Genomic DNA, 19,303 nt, shown 5'->3' on the forward strand with positions numbered 1-19,303 from the left:
TAAACATTATCGATCACACAAATAATAATAAGTTTGAATTAAACACAATATTTAGATATAGGTTCATTATAAATGCAACAACAAAACGCATTTTCAGTGTTCGGTCAAGAAGCGCCCGAAAAGATTGATAAATATTCTATCCCCATTCCTTTTCCCACACGTAAGAAACCACACAGTCATTTGATTAGCATCAAAATGAATATAATCAAAAACCATTCAAACAGAACGTAAATTTGTTATAAGCTAATAAAGTTCATTACAATATAATTGAATGATTCTCAAAACGCGTGTAGCCTTTGTATAACATCTATAATTACATTTACAAAAGGAAATGTAACAACAGCCCAGCTCAGTGATGCCGCTTGTAGATCAATATCGACAACGCGGCGGCCATATTGTAAATAAATTGTTTTTAATTAATATGTCAGTCAAGACCGAGCGGTTTGTTTTTTTTTTTTATTATAGATGATGCACACATTCCGGTATACATCTTAATTGTAGCGTCTAATGTAGTTCTAACTTAATTAGTTTTTAAATTACTTTCATTATACACAACCGTGGTATTGTTGGTTCATTTGTAATGAATGTGAAGGATATTTCACATTATATAAGATTAAGAAATTCTATTTCGTTCCATTGAAAGACATTTATCAGTATTAATATAATTATATGGGTGAGGTAAAAATGATAAATACGAATAAGGAGATTATAATATTTATCCCACACGGTCGAATATCGACCTACCTCAATGTGGAACGTGTTAAACGGACTTTCTATTGTGGTTTCAAACCATTTTGCACTTTATTATATTTAGTCTACGGTTAACAATTATATTTAAAGTTTAACACACAATATTAGTCTAATATTATTTATAAGGTAACTTAAATGGCAAAATGATGTGTGACAATGAAACTGCCAATATTAAACAAAAAATATTTTAGTGACAGTGACATCTGTTATGAAAAATATAAAACTTCGTTAAATTAACCTCTTTACTCAAAGTCTTTAAAAAATATTTTTAAATACTTAATAGAATTAAACCTTAATTATATTTCCATCTACCGCTTATTGAATAATAATAGATTGAGACAATCATTAATAATTGTAATGTGTTAAGTAATTTATAACAACATCCAGAACGCTATTAACACAATCAAGTGATTTGCATGCTATGGAAATGTAATTACAGTGTTAATTTTCTTATTAATTATACTATATATACGTAATAATGACTGGAGATGAAACGTTACGAGGAATCATTAAATTTATGAAGAACACTAGTTTACATGGGGAAATTTATTCCTTGAAAGACAATAAAAAACTTTTTATAAAACAAAACAGCCAGCGCACATCTCAACAGATTATACTACTCCAACATAAATTAAAAAATAGGTATTATAAAATATCAAATTAAACACATGTTTTTAAATATTTTATGTTCTAACAGTTTAATGTTTTTTTTTAATAAAAATATATATCATTTCGTACTGCCAGTATTAAAAATACTTTCTTCAATTAATTTTAACTTTAATACAGTTCTATATAAATAACCTCCACTCGTATTCATTTACGTCATATTAAACGAAATGGCTGACACATTAAAAAAATTTTTGTTAAAAATTTTACCAATTCGTTACATCCGTTAGTTTAATTATATAAATTATGAATTAAATTATCCTATTATTTCTAATATATATTATAACTTGTTATTACAATGAACAATCTTGCCTATAAGTGCAATAACAGAAAATAAATTTTCGCATTACAAATAATAATACAATACAACAAAATTAACAAATTCCGTTAAAAATAATTTAACGATTCCGATCAAAACATAATTATTATTAATTCGATCAATATTACGTTAATGTTCAACGTTCAATTTATACTTCGTATTGCGTGTGTTCATTTCAATGGGTTATAAGTCACGGGATCTAGATATATTGACAGTTCAAAGAACGGACTTACGTTACGGTATTTATTGAAAAATTTATTTAAATCACTATATGTGTATATATATAATTATTTTATTACTTCATAATTTTATTTCATTATTTCTATAATTCTATAATTCTCAAATCGACATGAAAATTCGTACTGTACTAAGCTGATCGTTATAATAGGATTTTAACATCGGTTTGTTTCCCTTTTAAATATTTTTCTTTTATACAACATTTAATATACGCTTTGTATGAAAATATCAGCGAATTCAAACGCCTTATAATTGCACCATCACAGGCTACTCTCCTTTCTCACGTCGGGGAATTCTTAAGCCCTTTTCACGCTGTATTACGTAATTACGAAAAATGCTGACTTTGACCTGCGGTACGGTCCTAATTTACGAGTTATACATATAACACACATACATACACACGTGTTTGAATAATTTAATAAACTTGGGAGTATTTATTTATCTTACAGTTATGTTTCGAAAGTTTAAAATTTCAATATCTTCTCGTCTTCTTAACGTTAGCAAAAATTTTCATTATTATCTTTAAATCTATTGTGATTATCATTTTTTTGGGGGTTCTATCTAAAATTATACTAAAAATATTGTTTCCTTTTTTTTCAATTTTTATAGATACTTGCAAAGCATTGTACTTTAATAAAATTCTATTAAATACTGATAATTGATCTTACATTAACGGACATATCTTGTTTTGTTCTGGAATAGAACTGTTAAAAAATATATTTTTTTATTATTTATTTATTTAAGTAGGACTTTATTAAATGCAATTCAGTTACATGCCTTGTATAACTATTCCTATCACTATATCAATTTATCGATATAAATTCTAGACTACAATTCTATACGCCATAACAATATAAAATATGAGAGCAAACAGTACTTCTAACAATACAAACTTAGCTATTTATTACGACGATTACAATCTCAGTCGATTCTTAGCCATGAGGTGTTTACTGTTTACTACGTACAGTAAACTAACATTACTGGACGTTCCACGGTTAAATATTTAAAGTTTACCTTAATTCAAGTTCTCTATGTATACTAAAAAATTAAGACATTTGGTTTATTACGATATTAATATTGTTATTATAAAATTAATATTGACGTGTTGTGTACGAAATAATTATTAAGTAACAGGTACAATCAACAATGTATCAAATAAGACCGTTATCTTAGCTTCCTTTACTCGTGAACGCCCTTGCCGATTTAAGGGCATTGCCCGAAACACCTCACCGGTATACTTACTTCATGTTTTCATCGGACTACAAACTCGGCGTTAAGAGTTTTTTTTATCATTAATGTTAATGTAGATTGTTGTATGTTTGTATACGTAAAAAGACGAATTATAAGCAAATTTTTTAAGGATAATTTTCGAGTGTAATAGTTTATTTAGTGTACTAACTCATATCACTGGTTCACTGATGCTGAAATTTCTAGTTCATATTAAGATGATAAATATAAATGCCACATGCGTTGCATCGATCATTACATTTTTATTTGTTAAATAGTGTGTTTATTTATTATTATAGTTAAACGGATTAATTTATAGCAATTTATAGCAATTCTCTTAATTATATGCTCATAAATCAACCAATTTGCACAAATTTTTTCGTAATGGTTCTTCAAATTCAATCATGTCCAAGTAGTAAGTGCAGTGGTTAAGTGTAATGCATATTAAATATATAAATGTTGCTGTTTAAAAAATACTTAAAAATAATTTCCAGTACCTTAAAAAAATTTCTTTATCTGTTCAAATTATGATAATGTCATATTATAAGATGAAATCAATGTAAGAATTATTTGTAACCATTCATAAACAAGCCATAGAAGTATTTAAAGGTCTCCAATAATAATTCTCAATGTATACAGCTGCTTACTTCATAATAAATAACCTTGCATGAATGCTATCATAGTAAAATCTGACGAATTTATCATTTAATAAGAACAGACCAACTCTGTTTGCTGAGTAAATTGGTTGAACATACTCCAACATCGATACATCGTTACAAAATCGATACCAAAACACGGCTTCCAATTAAGTTGCCGCTAATGACTTACATGGCTTACACACGAAAAGATGCTCAAGATTGCTTTTTACTTCATGCAAATATAAAATAACAAATGTCGTTTATCCGATATCTTCTAGTTTAATTATAGACAAATAATGTTTAAAACTATCTCGTAATTATTAAATTTAAGAATATTTACAACATTAAATACAAATTAAAATATACGAGACAAGAAACTACTATTAGTTTCTTGTCACACTAAGTCACTATTGTCTTTCTATTTTCTGTGTTATAATGTCCTGTTTTGTAATATAAATACTCTTTGTCTTGTTCGCACTTTTGCCCACCTACTAGGATACATAATATAATAATATTCACATGTAGAGTTGATTATTAAACTCTCGGTTATTAAGTAATTTATAAGACGCAAGTCATCAGAGAAAATGGCCCACGTGTTGTGTCCAAGGTAACTTTGATAGCACTTGACCAGCACGTTTAGTTTCTCCACGAGCATTTAGAGTGTCAACCCTCGTTTTGACTCCTCGAGATGTGCATTATCGCCTCGGTGCGTCCATCTTGTGCGGTCAGTCGAGTAAATGCTCGATTATAACCAGTGATGAATCATCTCCAACCCAAGTCACTAATAGGTAGAAATTTTTCACCACATATCTCCTATAAGAATATGATGATCTTGCTAAGATTTTTTCTAAAGGCGTTTCTTATTTTTTTTAACATCCTACTATTTATACAATTTTCATCAACATACGCCACGCCTCCTCGATAGCATATTATGTCTCTATCAATGTTTTATTCTCATTACCATGCGAATAACCTAGCGTGTTCACGGCGTTTGTGTAGATGGTACACATCGATATCAAATGCAGAACCACCAATTAAAAGATACACCTGCTAACGGACGATAGCGTTTACTGTTCGTTATTGTATCAAACAGCGAGCCAAATAAGCGGAGATTGCTTACCAAAAGCGATGTGAATGTTGTGAAATGATTTACGAGATTAAACATACCAGTTCCTGTAATAAATATACTTTGATATCAAGATTAAGTATATATTTTCGGTCATTTTACTAGTTTATTATACCATATATATTACAATACAACCATACCTGTGAAGCGAATATTTGGCAAGATATCAATAACTAGGCCACATTATTTTTATCGATGTTAGTATTTGCATAAAAAATTAAATAAATTGTATACCTACAGAGTAACCTACAGAGTATATATATATATATTCCTAAAATAAAGTGAAAGAATTTAAAAAAAATTAAAAAATCTTCTAAACCCCAACATGACCTTCTACTTTGTCTTATTCCTTTCAAAACATTACAGAATTCGATTATTTAATATTATTTGTGTCCCAATAACTTAAAGCTATTGTAAAATTTAATCAGATAACAATTATTTATAATAATATTAACATTATTACCGTTTCTCAAACTACCGTCAATAAAAGCCGTCTACACAATCTCGTATCAGAATCTATTATATAAATTTAAAATATTTCATTCAATAGTAATGTTTAAGTTCTATCCCAGAAACTGTATAGATAAGTATCCGTAGTATCAGAACTATTATTGAACCCCCTTCAGACATCCGTATTCCATTCCGGCGTTATCTTCAGACTTACGACTCGGACGTCAGTAGCGTAATGTCTGAAGCTATTAAATCGAAAATCATTGCCGCGCTAATAAAACTCAGTTCGAACGGTACTTGGCTTTCCTTGTGAACGGCATGAGAATTGTTTTATAACGCCTGTTGACTTACACTGCCGACGACGAAAAAAATATTCATCTTCGTCACCAAACAAATATCTTGCGAATTCGTGTTATAAACGTAATTACGTCAAGAATATGACATATTTAATAAAATATTTTATTCCAAGTCGCACTACTAGTTACGTTATATTAATGAGTGGAATCAAATCGTTCAGTTTCTCTACATTCATAATCAGATTTATTCCACTTAGCTCTCAATGTATAGTTCCATCAACTATAATAGACATAATATATCTTTTCATTTATATAGTACCAAGTGCAACAAACCGTTGCCGGGCGATAATTATATTTCGTGTGTATTCGATGGTATCCTTTTGCCGCAACGATTTAAGATAACGACTGAACAAAGAAACGGTTAGCTTTATTGCTTAGCTCAGTCTAGACTAGACTGGACTAGACCAGACTTACTTTAATTTTATGCTCAGTTTGTAATAATATTAATATATTGTATTGCCATTGTATATTTACAATGTCTTTCATAGTTTAATACCATGCTGGTTTGAATAAAGATTATATTACATATAATTTGGTTAATTTAATACATATATATTCATTCCTGCATCTATTTAACTAAAACTATTTATCCGGTCGTAAACGTACTAGAATAACGCTGAGACTTTATTTCATCTCTAATTACGTTGTAAACGTTATCATCGGAAAGATCTTCTCTCAAAGATTCAAAAACAGCCATCGAATTTATCGTAGTTTATATAAATTGTAATTAGAGCTCCCTCTCAATAAAATATATTTATGAGAAAACAGATAAGTTTAGAACCAAAAACTATCCAATATTCCTTCCTAGAATTTGCCTTCAAAACTTTTAAATTGTATACATAACTCTATCCTAATGTCTGTTAAAATGTAGACAAACAATAAAATTAATTCAAATGGTAACATTCAAATGTTATTTTGTAAGTTGCTGTTTAAGTAACCACACCTTCGCAAAAGCAATGTTTCACAACGATAAGTGGTTCAAACACACACACACACACACATACACACATACACACTATGAATATTATGACCACAGACTACGTATTTTAGAAATGCGTTTAAGATTAACTAATGCGATTTTATTGTTATTAAAAGAATCTAAAGCATGATGTAATTAATTTTTTTTCCTGCATTTTTTTTATTTTGATTTTAATTTTTTTTTCCCGGCTCCTAAAAAATTTAAAGCATAATTTAAGGTTTACGTAGGAAATTATTTCTTTTGTTTCTAATTTTATATAAAATTCTAAATTTACCATCAAAACAAGTGCCGTTCTATACAGACGATAAAATTAGTTTTTTGTGTAGACATAAACGTAAAATAGCAGTATGTCATATAAAACGAGCAACATCACATGAATTAAACATCCACAGGGAACGAAGTCACTTTTAACCTTATAGCTTCCAATATTTAATAACTTGATGTACCAATACTTTGACGGGCGTGTGAAATTTGTTCTTGTAAATTTATGTATGTAAACAAAGTTGAAAGTTATTTATATGTTGATTCCGTGTTAAATACCAATCGATAAAAACCCGCCGTGTCATAATAAATCACATGTTTTATAGACCTTATGAAATTGGTGTCTAATGGCGGGCAATCTTACGTGTATCTCCTCTCCAGGCATTGATTTTATACGTTATGCCATTGTAATAGGAATGTCGAATACAATCAAGAATCTATATTTTTCTATACGTCAAGTCAAGGTCGACAGCAGGTTTCTTTTTTTAAAAATCGAATGCGTAACCGAGATGTCAAAACAAATAGTGAATGCAATGTTACGAAAATTATTTAAGTTCGATTCGATTCCGTAGCTTCTGTACAAAACTACTGACCATATCTATAAAACATTGTTTCTTTTTATTATTACCTCACCGGACTGAACTATATTATTATTTCTGTTGAAAATTTAGTTTCTAATCGGACATAAAACGGAAATTGTCACATCGACAACGTATTTTTTTTCTGTGTACTAACGTAAAACTTGACGAGGTACTTATTAAAATTTTCAAATACGGGTGACTCACAAAAAAGTCAGATATGAAAAGAAGGTAAATTTTAATAAGTATATCTTTTATTATAAAAGGTGAAGATAAGAAGGAATACTTATTTAAAGAATCCTAAAATATTCTTCTCTTCTATTTTCTTTTCAAATTTATTTATATAATAAAGACGTAAAGTTAAAAAAAATGTCTATGATTTCACATGAAATGATATTGTGGATTAATTATAAAATGTTAAATGCCTGCTATATCCAGGTCAAGGTTTATAGCCTTGGAGGGAAATATTATAAAAGCATGGTATTAACTAAATCCCGTGAAATCGTGCGCCATAAAAATATACCTATTACAAACCGTTGAGTGCAGAAACTAATTGAAGTTGCGTTGCTTGTATCGTTGGATTATTTCAAAGGTTAAAAGTAATTAACGAATACATGTTACAGATAAATAATATTATTTGAATGACATCTTTTTGGAGTCATAGATGTATAAATAGTAATTTAAATTTACTTAAATTTAAATGAAACAACTATTGAAGACTACTAATTCTATAGAAATTGTTAACCACTTTATGTTATACCTACATTGTTCAGAAAAAGAGAATGTTTGTTCTATAGCAACTTGTATAGAAAAATACATTAATAAGTTAATTTATATCTTGAGCACAGAGATATGTATTGAAAATATTCAAACGCGGAAGTCTTGTAATATAATATTAGCATATTATAATTCTGTTATGAAAGTTCAAACCTTGAACGTCCACTGAACCGTGGGAAGCGACGTTGGTAGCGTTCTGTTATTCTGATAACGCATTGGATATCTTTGTTATTTAAATTATTTCTAATGCGGTAAATCGTGAGGTCATTGTATTAATGGGATCTGTAATTTCCACTGCGGACTCTATAATAGAGGTCCAACACAAAAGTTGAGTTCTTGTTACGGACTAAATGCCACACTAGCTGTACAATTGCGAATAATTCTAATCTATATATACTAATAAATAATATTAAAATGTCTGTTTGTAATTTCAAATTGACAGCTTTAAGCTAAACGCATTTGAATGTACATTTAGCAAAATATATACATAGCATACATACATAGTAGCATACGCGGAGCAAAAATGTATTTTATAATTATTTTGTTTGTATGTCTGTTTGTCCCGGCTAAACTCTAGAACTGCGGGACTGATTTGGTGGGAATAGCATTCACAGGTTTTACGACTTTATATTCAAGTAAAGGATTTTTTAAATTGTTTTTTTTTTTTCATCGAACGAATATTGTTCTTTATTTCTTCCATTACCACTTAATCAAGATTTCATGAAGGAGTCCTTGTTATAATCAATGACACCTCATAAGCATGAGGATAAGTAACTCAAAGAGGCAAAGAAACGTGCAATAGCTAGTTTAATATATAATTCCTGTATACATCACACATTTTGTATTTATACGATGAACGTTGGATATTTTTAAGTTACGTGTTGTTGGGAACAATACAAATTTCTTTATGAATGTATTTAGGATAGGATTCCCAAATAGTCATATCAAGGCTGTACAGTTATTAGTTATAGAACACTGTCGTAGGATCTATGAGGAAATTTTGTTATTAAGGACACTCTATACATATATTATTGAATTACGTGTCAGTCACATCACAAAGATGGAGAAATAACTTCTACTCCAGTTTAAAATTACTATTTCGAAAATGAAGGTAGTTACTTACATATGATTTTACGTTTCATAGCCGGTGTATGTCGGAGAACCATGTCCACGTTGATTATTAAGAGCTGTGACGTCAGCAATGCTGTCGGCACTAACACTTTCCACCTGTCGGGTTATCCATTTTTACCAATAAACCACTCTCACTTACTTGCACCACTTTATTTTCAACTATAACTAACTCTAAGTAATTTAATGAGCTTCCTCCTGGATAGCTCTCACACTACTTTATCTTCACCAGCAACGTCTCCTAATATAAGTGATTTTTGTGGAGTCATTACATTTACTCTTAATTTTAAATTATAACTTACAATGAATAATGGTAGTAATTCAAATAATCAATAATCATTACATAAGTTTTCGTGATCAATTATTAAACCAACTAAACTTTATATTGTTACTTAAAATTTATAGGAAACATAATTTATTCAATTATCATTGATTACAAAATGGTCACTGTTTAAGTTTGTGTTTTAATAAAACTTACAGAATGGCTTATCTTCACATGTTACGAATCACGATACGAAATGACATTTACTATTCTTTAATATAGATCATACAACGATCTATAAATAATTTTCTTAAAGTAATTACTAATGCCTTGACATTATTTTTGTCACATCTACCCTCTGAAGTAAAATACTTATGAAACAACTACCCCTTATAATGGTTTTAAATGTAGTTGCGCGGACATGTAGGTATATTACAACCGTTAAATTAATGAAGAAGAATAAGATTACTATATTATGTAATGAGATCTAAGATTTTCGCGAGTTTTATTCATTTAAATGAAACTAATATTTTTCAGATAAACTCCGCGGATTTTTATTATTTAAAAAACTACATAATCCGTGATCACGGTTGCTGAAAAGTAACCGAAACGTCGGGATTATGTAGTTTTTTAAATAATAAAAATCCGCATAGTTTACCCCAAAAATATAAGTTTCATTTAAATTACTATATTATGACCTAGCTCAAAATTAATTTAAAAAAAAAGTTTTTTTTTTAATATCTAGGTATATTTTGGTTGTGAATTATACTGTTCTGAAAACAATCACCTAAAATGACTCGGAGTAACCGAAATAAATCCTTGTAGAAATAATTGTAGGATAGGATAATTATTAAAACATTAAACAAATATATTAAACAGAATTTTTGATTTTGTAGCGATACCAAAAACAATACAGCCAAATATGGTATGTTTATAACTAACAAACAGAAGTAGTGGTAGAGTCATCAAAAGCAAAATGATTTGATGAACAAAAAAAAATATTACAAAAGCTGTTTATTTTTGAGCGCTATCCCATTTTGATTATTCAGACAATGTGATTTAATGAATAACAAGATTATAAAAGTAAAGAATTCCCACGAAACTACAAACATACGTTCTCATGATTATTGTGTTAGAAGTTAGTGTCACTTAATATTTATCGACTTATTGACCCCGTGAGTTGGTTCGCATATACACAATAGTTATTTCAAAAAACTTTTTAACATTTCCACTAATATATACATATGTCTTTTAACTAAAAAAAATTCTGTTTGTGACCCCAATTTTTATCATTACTCAGTGACTGTCAAGTGAGAGTGATCCCATTCATTGAGTCGATACAAACACATATCGTAATCGAGAGATCAATCGATACCAAACATCCATCACTCAGTTAACGCTTTTGTTTGAAAGTTAATTTGATTAATCCATTTATAATAAACGTAACAGGTATCAGTCGCCGTCATTGGGAAACGAGGGGCTAGTCATGTTTTTAATACATATCCATACTATTGTATCTTATGATTATTATCAAACAACGTTATAAAATATTTATGTAACTTAAAGGACCAAAAAACGTGTGAACGGACAGTCAACCATAATCGCTGTTAGTACAAAAGCAATCTGTAATCTCATTCCGATCAAAATAAGTGAATCGTATAGGTCAATATCGATATTAACCGCAAATTACTCGATCAAGGTTATCATACCATTCAAAGGTCAGTTATACCATTCTTTGTTACAGATCCAGCTACCCACGGAACACCGAAACTGTTATTGAATTCGTGAAGTCGATTATAAAATGTGTTGAACACAGAAAACTAGCCTCGATCTCGTCCCAGTTTTAGTTATGAAAATGATTTTGAAAGTCACTTGAAAACAAAATGGCGCACAAAGTTAAAACCAACCACTACGTCGCTACGCATAGGTCAGGGGTGGACTCCCCTTCCTCTGGAGGATTTCTACACAGAGCATCTTCAAGAGATGAAAATGACAGTCACCGTGCACCCTCTGAGAGGACGCTATCGGAATATACGGTAAGATAATAAAATCTATTTTCCATACCAACAATGTAAGAAAACAGTTTATTTTCTTTAAAACATATTGGAGAAAAAATTATCTAAAGTTTAAATTCTGTCACAAGAACCTTAATAGCTTGTTTAGTAGTATGAATGAAATCGAATTTTTCGATGTTTTTTTTCTATAAGACTTCCTGCAGTAGAAATATCTTACCGGATCACGCGAGTGATAAAAAATTTGAATCAAAACAAACCTGACTGCGCCGAACGCTCTTAATTACTTTCCTACTGACATTAAAACTAAATAACTTCAATGCATAAAATCGTTTCCTTACCATAAATCATGGAATGCCCGCTCCAATAATCCCATTATTCATATTAATCAATAAATACACTAATAATTCACAACAATCAACAAAATATTTCTATCTTTACAAATTTATCGGTTGTTCCGCATAATTACCAAAACGATTCGATTGATTTTTTACTATAGTAGCGGGAATGATCTAGGTCAATTTACATTCAGCCCAAAAAAATATCGAATAGAATATAGAAAAAACATTTTAGTAGTCGCCGGCAACTGTAGGTTATCGATAAAAATATCATACGGTATCTTAATATAATATCTTAATGTTAATAATTAAATACGCTATTAGGCAACTTTACTCAAGGCCTTACAAGAATATTTGCTTCATAAATTGTAAGAGATTTTGATAATTACAAAACATTAAATTGATTAATGGACCGAGATCGAACATCGATTTAAAATACAGAATAATAATTCACAGTGAACTCGATACTGACATCGATTCACTTCAAGACATTGTTTATAGTTACCCGTTTAACCGTATTTGTAAATAATATTAATAAATCATAATACATTTTAAATGTAATGTTTTGATTGATATGTTAGTTAAAATGTGTAAAAACATTGAAAACATAAGTTATCTAATAATATTTTTAAAAATAATACAGTCTAGCGATTAATAATTTAACAGAAATTCAGTTTACGAAATTGGCTTCTAAAAAATAAACATATCGAAGTCGTCAATAACATCACGCGGTAACAGTAAATTATTTCTTGAATTATTAGCAAACGTTACATTGAACACCAAACAAACAAATTTATTTCTGAACGCATAAGACGCAGTTGAGGATTAAAATGGCGCGAAAACTGTTTACAACGTTATGAACACTGCGCATTGATGGATTAGTGTCGTGAGTGAATAGTGACGAATGACGCAAATGATAATAATATATGAAATTGGGCATTCGAAAAGTGCAAATTAAATATGTATTAATAAGATTATTCTGTGCCAATTAATTTTTGATTAATATTTTAATGGCTCTTATGTTTGAATCGTTACATGGATGAGTGAAAAAAAAAGTATACTAAAATTTAAACAAGTAAGACGTTTTCCCTTTAAATGATATAGTCTTTTTGAATACAGCTTAAAAATATATGTATTTTAATTATATTGCATCCAATAATAAATAAAAATATCGTATAATTCGGACCAGTGTAACGTTTGGAACGCGTGCTGTAAACTTGTCGAATGTGACGAGAAACGTTGCTCATAACAAAGTTTATTGCGAATCAAACGATTGTTCTAAAACGGGTGCAATCAATTAATTCCAGATTTAGTGATTAATTGAAACAAAGAATTTCGTGCGGTGTTGTGAATTCGATTTAATTTAATCTTCCACAAATTTCGTATTCAATTTTAATACAGTTACAGAATTAACTTCAAATGACGATCTTTTTTAAAATATTATAATCTAAAAATGGTTCGGACAATATTTTATAATGTCTGTGATAATTTAAATTGATTTTATGAATATATTTTAATTGAGAATCACAACTTTTACAATTTATTAACATCCCAATTCTTATAATATGCAGCAATTATGATTGAAAGGGTTTTAAGTTGACAAAATATTAAGGTTTAGGTAATAGATAAAGAACTTAACGTTGGTTTTTACTTTGTAAATAATAAAATATATACATATTAAAATTAAAAGCTTAAAGATCGTTTTACAAAATCAATATATTGTAATTATATTTTCAGACGATAGACGAACGCAAACGCTCGCCCTCCGGTGGCGAGCATCGAAATGGTAAGAGGCCCAATGGATCTCCAAGAGACTCGGGCTCGGAGGTGTACGTCACCAGCGCCGCTTACAGACCACCCTCGGAGATCAGGTAAGATAACACCAGGGAACCTAATTGAATTTCTAAATGAGTGTCCCTTCTTTCTTTTTTGTCAAGTATGTACTTGATATAAGTGATAATATGATTTAAAAGTAACTTAATGATTTCAAACAGTATATGATAAAGAATCTTCTACGTATACTCACATTTATACCCATACGTATACCCACATAAAAAAAAGTATACCCACATTTCGACATCCCAAATATTCTTTAAGCAATATAAAAACTACGACTTATTATTAATACATCTAAACTATCTCAATTTAAAGTCCGGCATTATTTTATTTATGATTTTTTATAACATTTAATTAGTTTACATTATTTTACATTTCGTATTTACTTCACTTGCCGAAATATTTATGTTTATTTTTCTATCAATAAATCCTATAAATAGCTGAACTCTCTCAGTACAAACTGAGGCCGTGTATGCAGTGTTCAAAGGCACCGCTGTTCATTTAGCGTCTCTTATCCTGAGATGATTCGTCTATTTCAAAGCAACGGAGCCCCTAACGTGTTGAAGACTCGTTCGCTTTACTCGCTGCACACGGGCGGTTGAAACGCCCTGAAAACGTCCTTAATATGATAAAAGTTCTAAATATATATATAGGATAATTTAAAAACTACTAAAATATACATAAAACACTTAACAACGTCTTCATTTAGATTAGTGAGTGATTTTTTTTTATACTATAGCTTCATTCGTACTGGATTTTATTTTTTGGACAGCCGTTATATTAATTGAGCTAATTGTCAGTCAAGGGTTGGGTTGAGTGATTTTAATGTACAACAAATAGTTCGATGTTTTATCTGTCACTTGTGATTTTCTTTTATAAAAAACAGTAGGTAAATATATTTTAATAAACACTAACGAACAGTATTTTTTGCGAAATATCGCTAATATCAGAATAATATAAAATATATATGAAGGATTGATTTAATCCTAAAATTCCTGGTTTCATGAATTAGTTAAAGTTATAAGAACGGGTTCACAATAGATACCTGAATGCTAATAAAACGCAGCGTTTCAAACGCCCGTCTACTGCGACACAAAACAAAACCACATTATGGCTGGATTGATGGAAAATTGGCCATAAAGGCAATCGGTGCAGATGCAATCATCACATGCAGCATCCCGTACTGATATTATAAGAGCGAGTAACGGTTCGCGTGCAATATAATAAATAGCAATTAAATTACAGCTATATATAAAGCAAAATTGGCGTCTAATAGTAAAGACAACATGAGAAAATAACTTAAAAAGCTATATTTTTTGGACGTAAAAATATAATATTAACTAACGCTCGATTTAATCATGTCAAATAACTCTTGTCTCTTCCTATATAATAGATAATTTATATGACGTAATACACTTGACAGTCGTTGTGTGACTATCATTATAGTATAAAATAAATCTTTATTCACATAAAACAAATAAGTTAATGCTTAAAAATCGTATTAATTCGTAAATAAAATATTAAAAACAAACATTTATAAATAAAACATAACAATCACGTTCTCGTCATTCCAATTTAGGTCATATTTAAAAAAAAATATTCTTCAATTAAAAATCTTGTTTCATTTTAAATTAATTATACATATATGTATAACTATTTTAAACTATTAACACTATAAAATAAATAATTATCGCGAATTCTATGTCGAAGTCTGTGTGTACCAAATAAAATGCTATGTTTTTTATTGTTTAAGCATAAAGAGAATAATGTAATAAGTTTTACGTGACATTCGTATATAGACTAATGGAATTTAATATAGTATAACCTCCTTGTCATAATGAGGGTGACTTTCCTAAATTAATTCCATTCCGTTTCCCACTGTCGCGGAGTCAGTGACGTCATCGTGAAGGTAACTGGCTCAGATAATTCAGTGTCCACTGGAAAATTGACAGGTTTTTAAGTGAATTTAACGTAGCCATTCGATCAGAAGCAGCTTTCTATTTAACCGACGCCTTAACTGTGTAAATTACTTTCACATTAAACATATGATAAACAATAAATTTTAACAATTTAACTTGCAATATAAAATCCATCTTTATGGTTTTGGTATTAAAGACTAATAGATACACATACATAATAACTAATACAACGGTAAACGTTTAGGAACATGGAAAAAAAATAAGTTAGACACGTCCGCCTCGAGATCTGTTCAACTTGATTGGTTTTATTTTTTTTACCAAATATTTTGTTTAAGGACTCCTTGTTGGGATCCTTTGTTGATGTCTTGACAACTTACTCTGCGTTTGTTTGATCGTGACTCAGGTTAAATTTACTCGTTAGTGAACAGTTTTTTAACTGAACCATCGTTAGTTTCTCTTTTAGTTTGTCTTCACCGGTTCCAAAGGAACAATTAGACGGTCTGTCAAATTGTTACTTATTGTGTGCTTTATATTAATTATTTATTTTTGTTATTATTTTTGGTTTATATCTATATATATAGAGCCAACTTTTTTAAAGTCACATTAATATAAAACAGTATTAGAAATTTAAAAATAACATTAAAGTTTTTAAAAATCCACTTACTATGTTCATTGACTCACCATGAAATGAGATAGTTATAGTAATCACGTTAAAACTAACTTAACTTAAGTCCTCTAACGCGTATTTTATACGTAGTAATATTACTATTAAATAGGTAAAATTATAAATCATATAAAGAACAACATTACAACTTATCACCAAATATATCCTTTTAGATCTCAATTCAATAATCTCAGCAAAGTTCAGAGAACAATTTTATTCTACAATACCAATGTCATTGTCCGTCAATGTGTGACAAATCTGTAATTTATGTCACAGTGCGTGACAGCGTCAGTGGCCAGTGACCTTGACGTGAATTAATTGTCAATCTAAGTGATAAAAGATTAAGAGATGAAGTGTGAATGAAGCCTAACGTAAAAAACATTTAGGGCTTATTACGGAAGAGTATGTTAATTCTGCTAGGACAAAGCATTCCAAAATAAACCAGAACATCTGTGAGTGAAAAACATTACGTTTATATTGAATATTTAATATATTTCTTTGTGATAGCCATTTTAAACTCGTGTAAAGAACCGCTGGCGGAATTTGTTAAAAGTTAAAATGTGACAACTGAAAAGCACGCGGGCTATTTTAATTAAGTTACTTTATCAGTCAAAGGTTAAGTATCGACCTATCAAGTTGAGTTAACCAAATGAAATAAGTATACAATGGTGCAATTATAACTGACGATGATACCTACTATTGTATTTGAGTATTTTTATATACAAAATAACAGATCTTTAAATCTCGCGCAAGATGACAGTCTTGGTCTCGAGTACTTCTCCTTGTCACTTCTTACGCGGAACCTATTCAATAAATAGCAGTAATTAATGATTCGTAATGAAAATACTAAGGTGTGAAACCAAGGGAACACGTCTTAAACGCTATAAAATCTAAATTTGTTATTGTGTGAAGAAAACAAAATGAAAAATATATTAGTTATGTTTGTTTAATGGAATTAAGTCATTTAATAAACGAGCGTCATTATAATAATTTATAAGAATACAAGTGGAGTTGAAGAAATAAACAAAATAAATGAGCAATGAGAATTGGTCCACTGCTTCAAAATTAGAATCACATCCCAGGAAACATGCCGTGGTAGACGGGTTACTGGGAGAAGATCCGACCGGGGAGAAATCAGACAGAATTCTTATCATCTTAAAAATATTACTAATTTTTTTTTTTTTTAAAGTATCAAAAAAAAATTTACTCTTAAAAAATGTACTCGTATTCTGGACGTAAATTTATATGCACGCATCCTCCTTAGAGGAAACTGCATGAATAATGTTCTGATCAATAGAGATCTATATAAATTGGTCGTGTTTGTATCATAGAAATATGAAAGGATTACATACGATGAAATAATATGCCTCATACTCGTATAAACTCAGAAAGACATTATTTCACTTGATGTTAGATTACATCTAATCAATTGGATTGTGTAAGTATTGTAATATATTTTTATATCAATACGCTAAATTCTTTGAGAGCATTTCATATTGATATGGGAAGTTTAAAAGTTCCTCTCAAAAACATTACCAAATCTGTCATCTGTTAAAGAAGTTTTTAATGAGTACGTTAATTACTAAATATATAGACCTCCTCTAATTAAGCGACCGTCCTTATGAGGGTCGTCTACAGCAATCGGTTCCTAGTTGTGTGCAACACCAGGTATTGGACCAAGTCGCTTCTTCCATATTAATTTTTCCCTTACATATACCAGGCGGGTCTCCGGGAGGGAATTTCGTGATGATCTCTCGTACAGCATCTATTTCTTCATCACAACTACCTTCACCATTCAATGTCGTTATGACGTCTTTTCTTTCCCTAAATTTGTTTGCAAAAATTGCCCTCTCCTTCTCAAACTCCAATGGATTCTCCTTTAACGACTTCGGTTCTCAACTAGTTTAGTGTATGTTACGTCAACTCGTGTCCGTAACGCTGCTGACTATAACATACTTATAACGATCGACATTTAATCAATGAAACACCAAAAAAAACGTTCAAATTTAATGTAAAATAAAACACAATTCAATCATTACTAGCAGCGTCCAGATAGCAAGGGATGATGAAACATCTTGTACCATCACAATTATTCTTGTATATAATTTATGTATGTATGTACATTTGTATGTGTGTGTGTGTGTGTACAGTCGTCAGTCTCGAGCCCCTCGCAGCGTGTACTCCTACCGTAGCGCCGTGGCACCCTCCCTCGCCTCCACACACCGCTCCAAGGTCTCCAGGAAGGTAAGTTCCTATCTTTTAACAACAAATTCCGTAAGAGTTTACTTAGTATAATATTTACAAAGAAATATAAAATGTTTGTGAGAAATTTAAAATAGTTTTATACTAAATAAAATGTTAAAATAAAACTTTTCCAAGAATGAGATATATGTGTGTATGTGTTTATATCGGCCAGGCCGGTGTCCGTGTGGAGGCGATGTCTGCTCCCAACCCTTTCTGTCCCAACGTGAAAGGCATGTGCTGTCTGATGCTGCTCCTCAACCTCGGCCTGATCCTCGTCACGCTCGGCTTCGTCATCGTCCTGCAGTTCTTTGAACCTCTCTTCGTCTGGTGAGTTAAGAAACACAAAACACGTGAAAACCGAATATTTCGATACATTTGTTAAGTGTTAGTTTGTCTCTGAACCGCGCTTGGAATTAATTAACCTAGTTCTTTGTAACCTGTTTGCGTGTCAAATCGATTTAACTGCAAAAAATATATCACAAAAGCCGATTAATCATATAAATAGCTTCCCACGTCGGATGTGGGTCACTCACAGC

General features: G+C 30.2%; 1 protein-coding gene across 3 annotated transcripts in view; it reads left to right on the top strand.

The window, feature by feature from the left end:
- LOC116772489 (uncharacterized) overlaps window positions 1-19,303 on the top strand; it is a 47,611-nt gene that overhangs the window by 27,221 nt on the left and 1,087 nt on the right. For all 3 annotated transcript variants that reach the window (XM_061522200.1, XM_061522201.1, XM_061522199.1), the window contains 4 exons: window positions 11,499-11,790; window positions 13,842-13,975; window positions 18,674-18,767; window positions 18,940-19,094. In XM_061522200.1, the coding sequence (XP_061378184.1) occupies window positions 11,638-11,790; window positions 13,842-13,975; window positions 18,674-18,767; window positions 18,940-19,094 (536 nt within the window). In that variant the 5' untranslated portion in view covers window positions 11,499-11,637. The remainder of the gene's footprint in view (window positions 1-11,498; window positions 11,791-13,841; window positions 13,976-18,673; window positions 18,768-18,939; window positions 19,095-19,303) is intronic.

This window comes from Danaus plexippus, chromosome 12 (genome assembly GCF_018135715.1).
Source record: "Danaus plexippus chromosome 12, MEX_DaPlex, whole genome shotgun sequence".
In the NCBI taxonomy this organism is placed as follows: Eukaryota; Metazoa; Arthropoda; class Insecta; order Lepidoptera; family Nymphalidae; genus Danaus; species Danaus plexippus.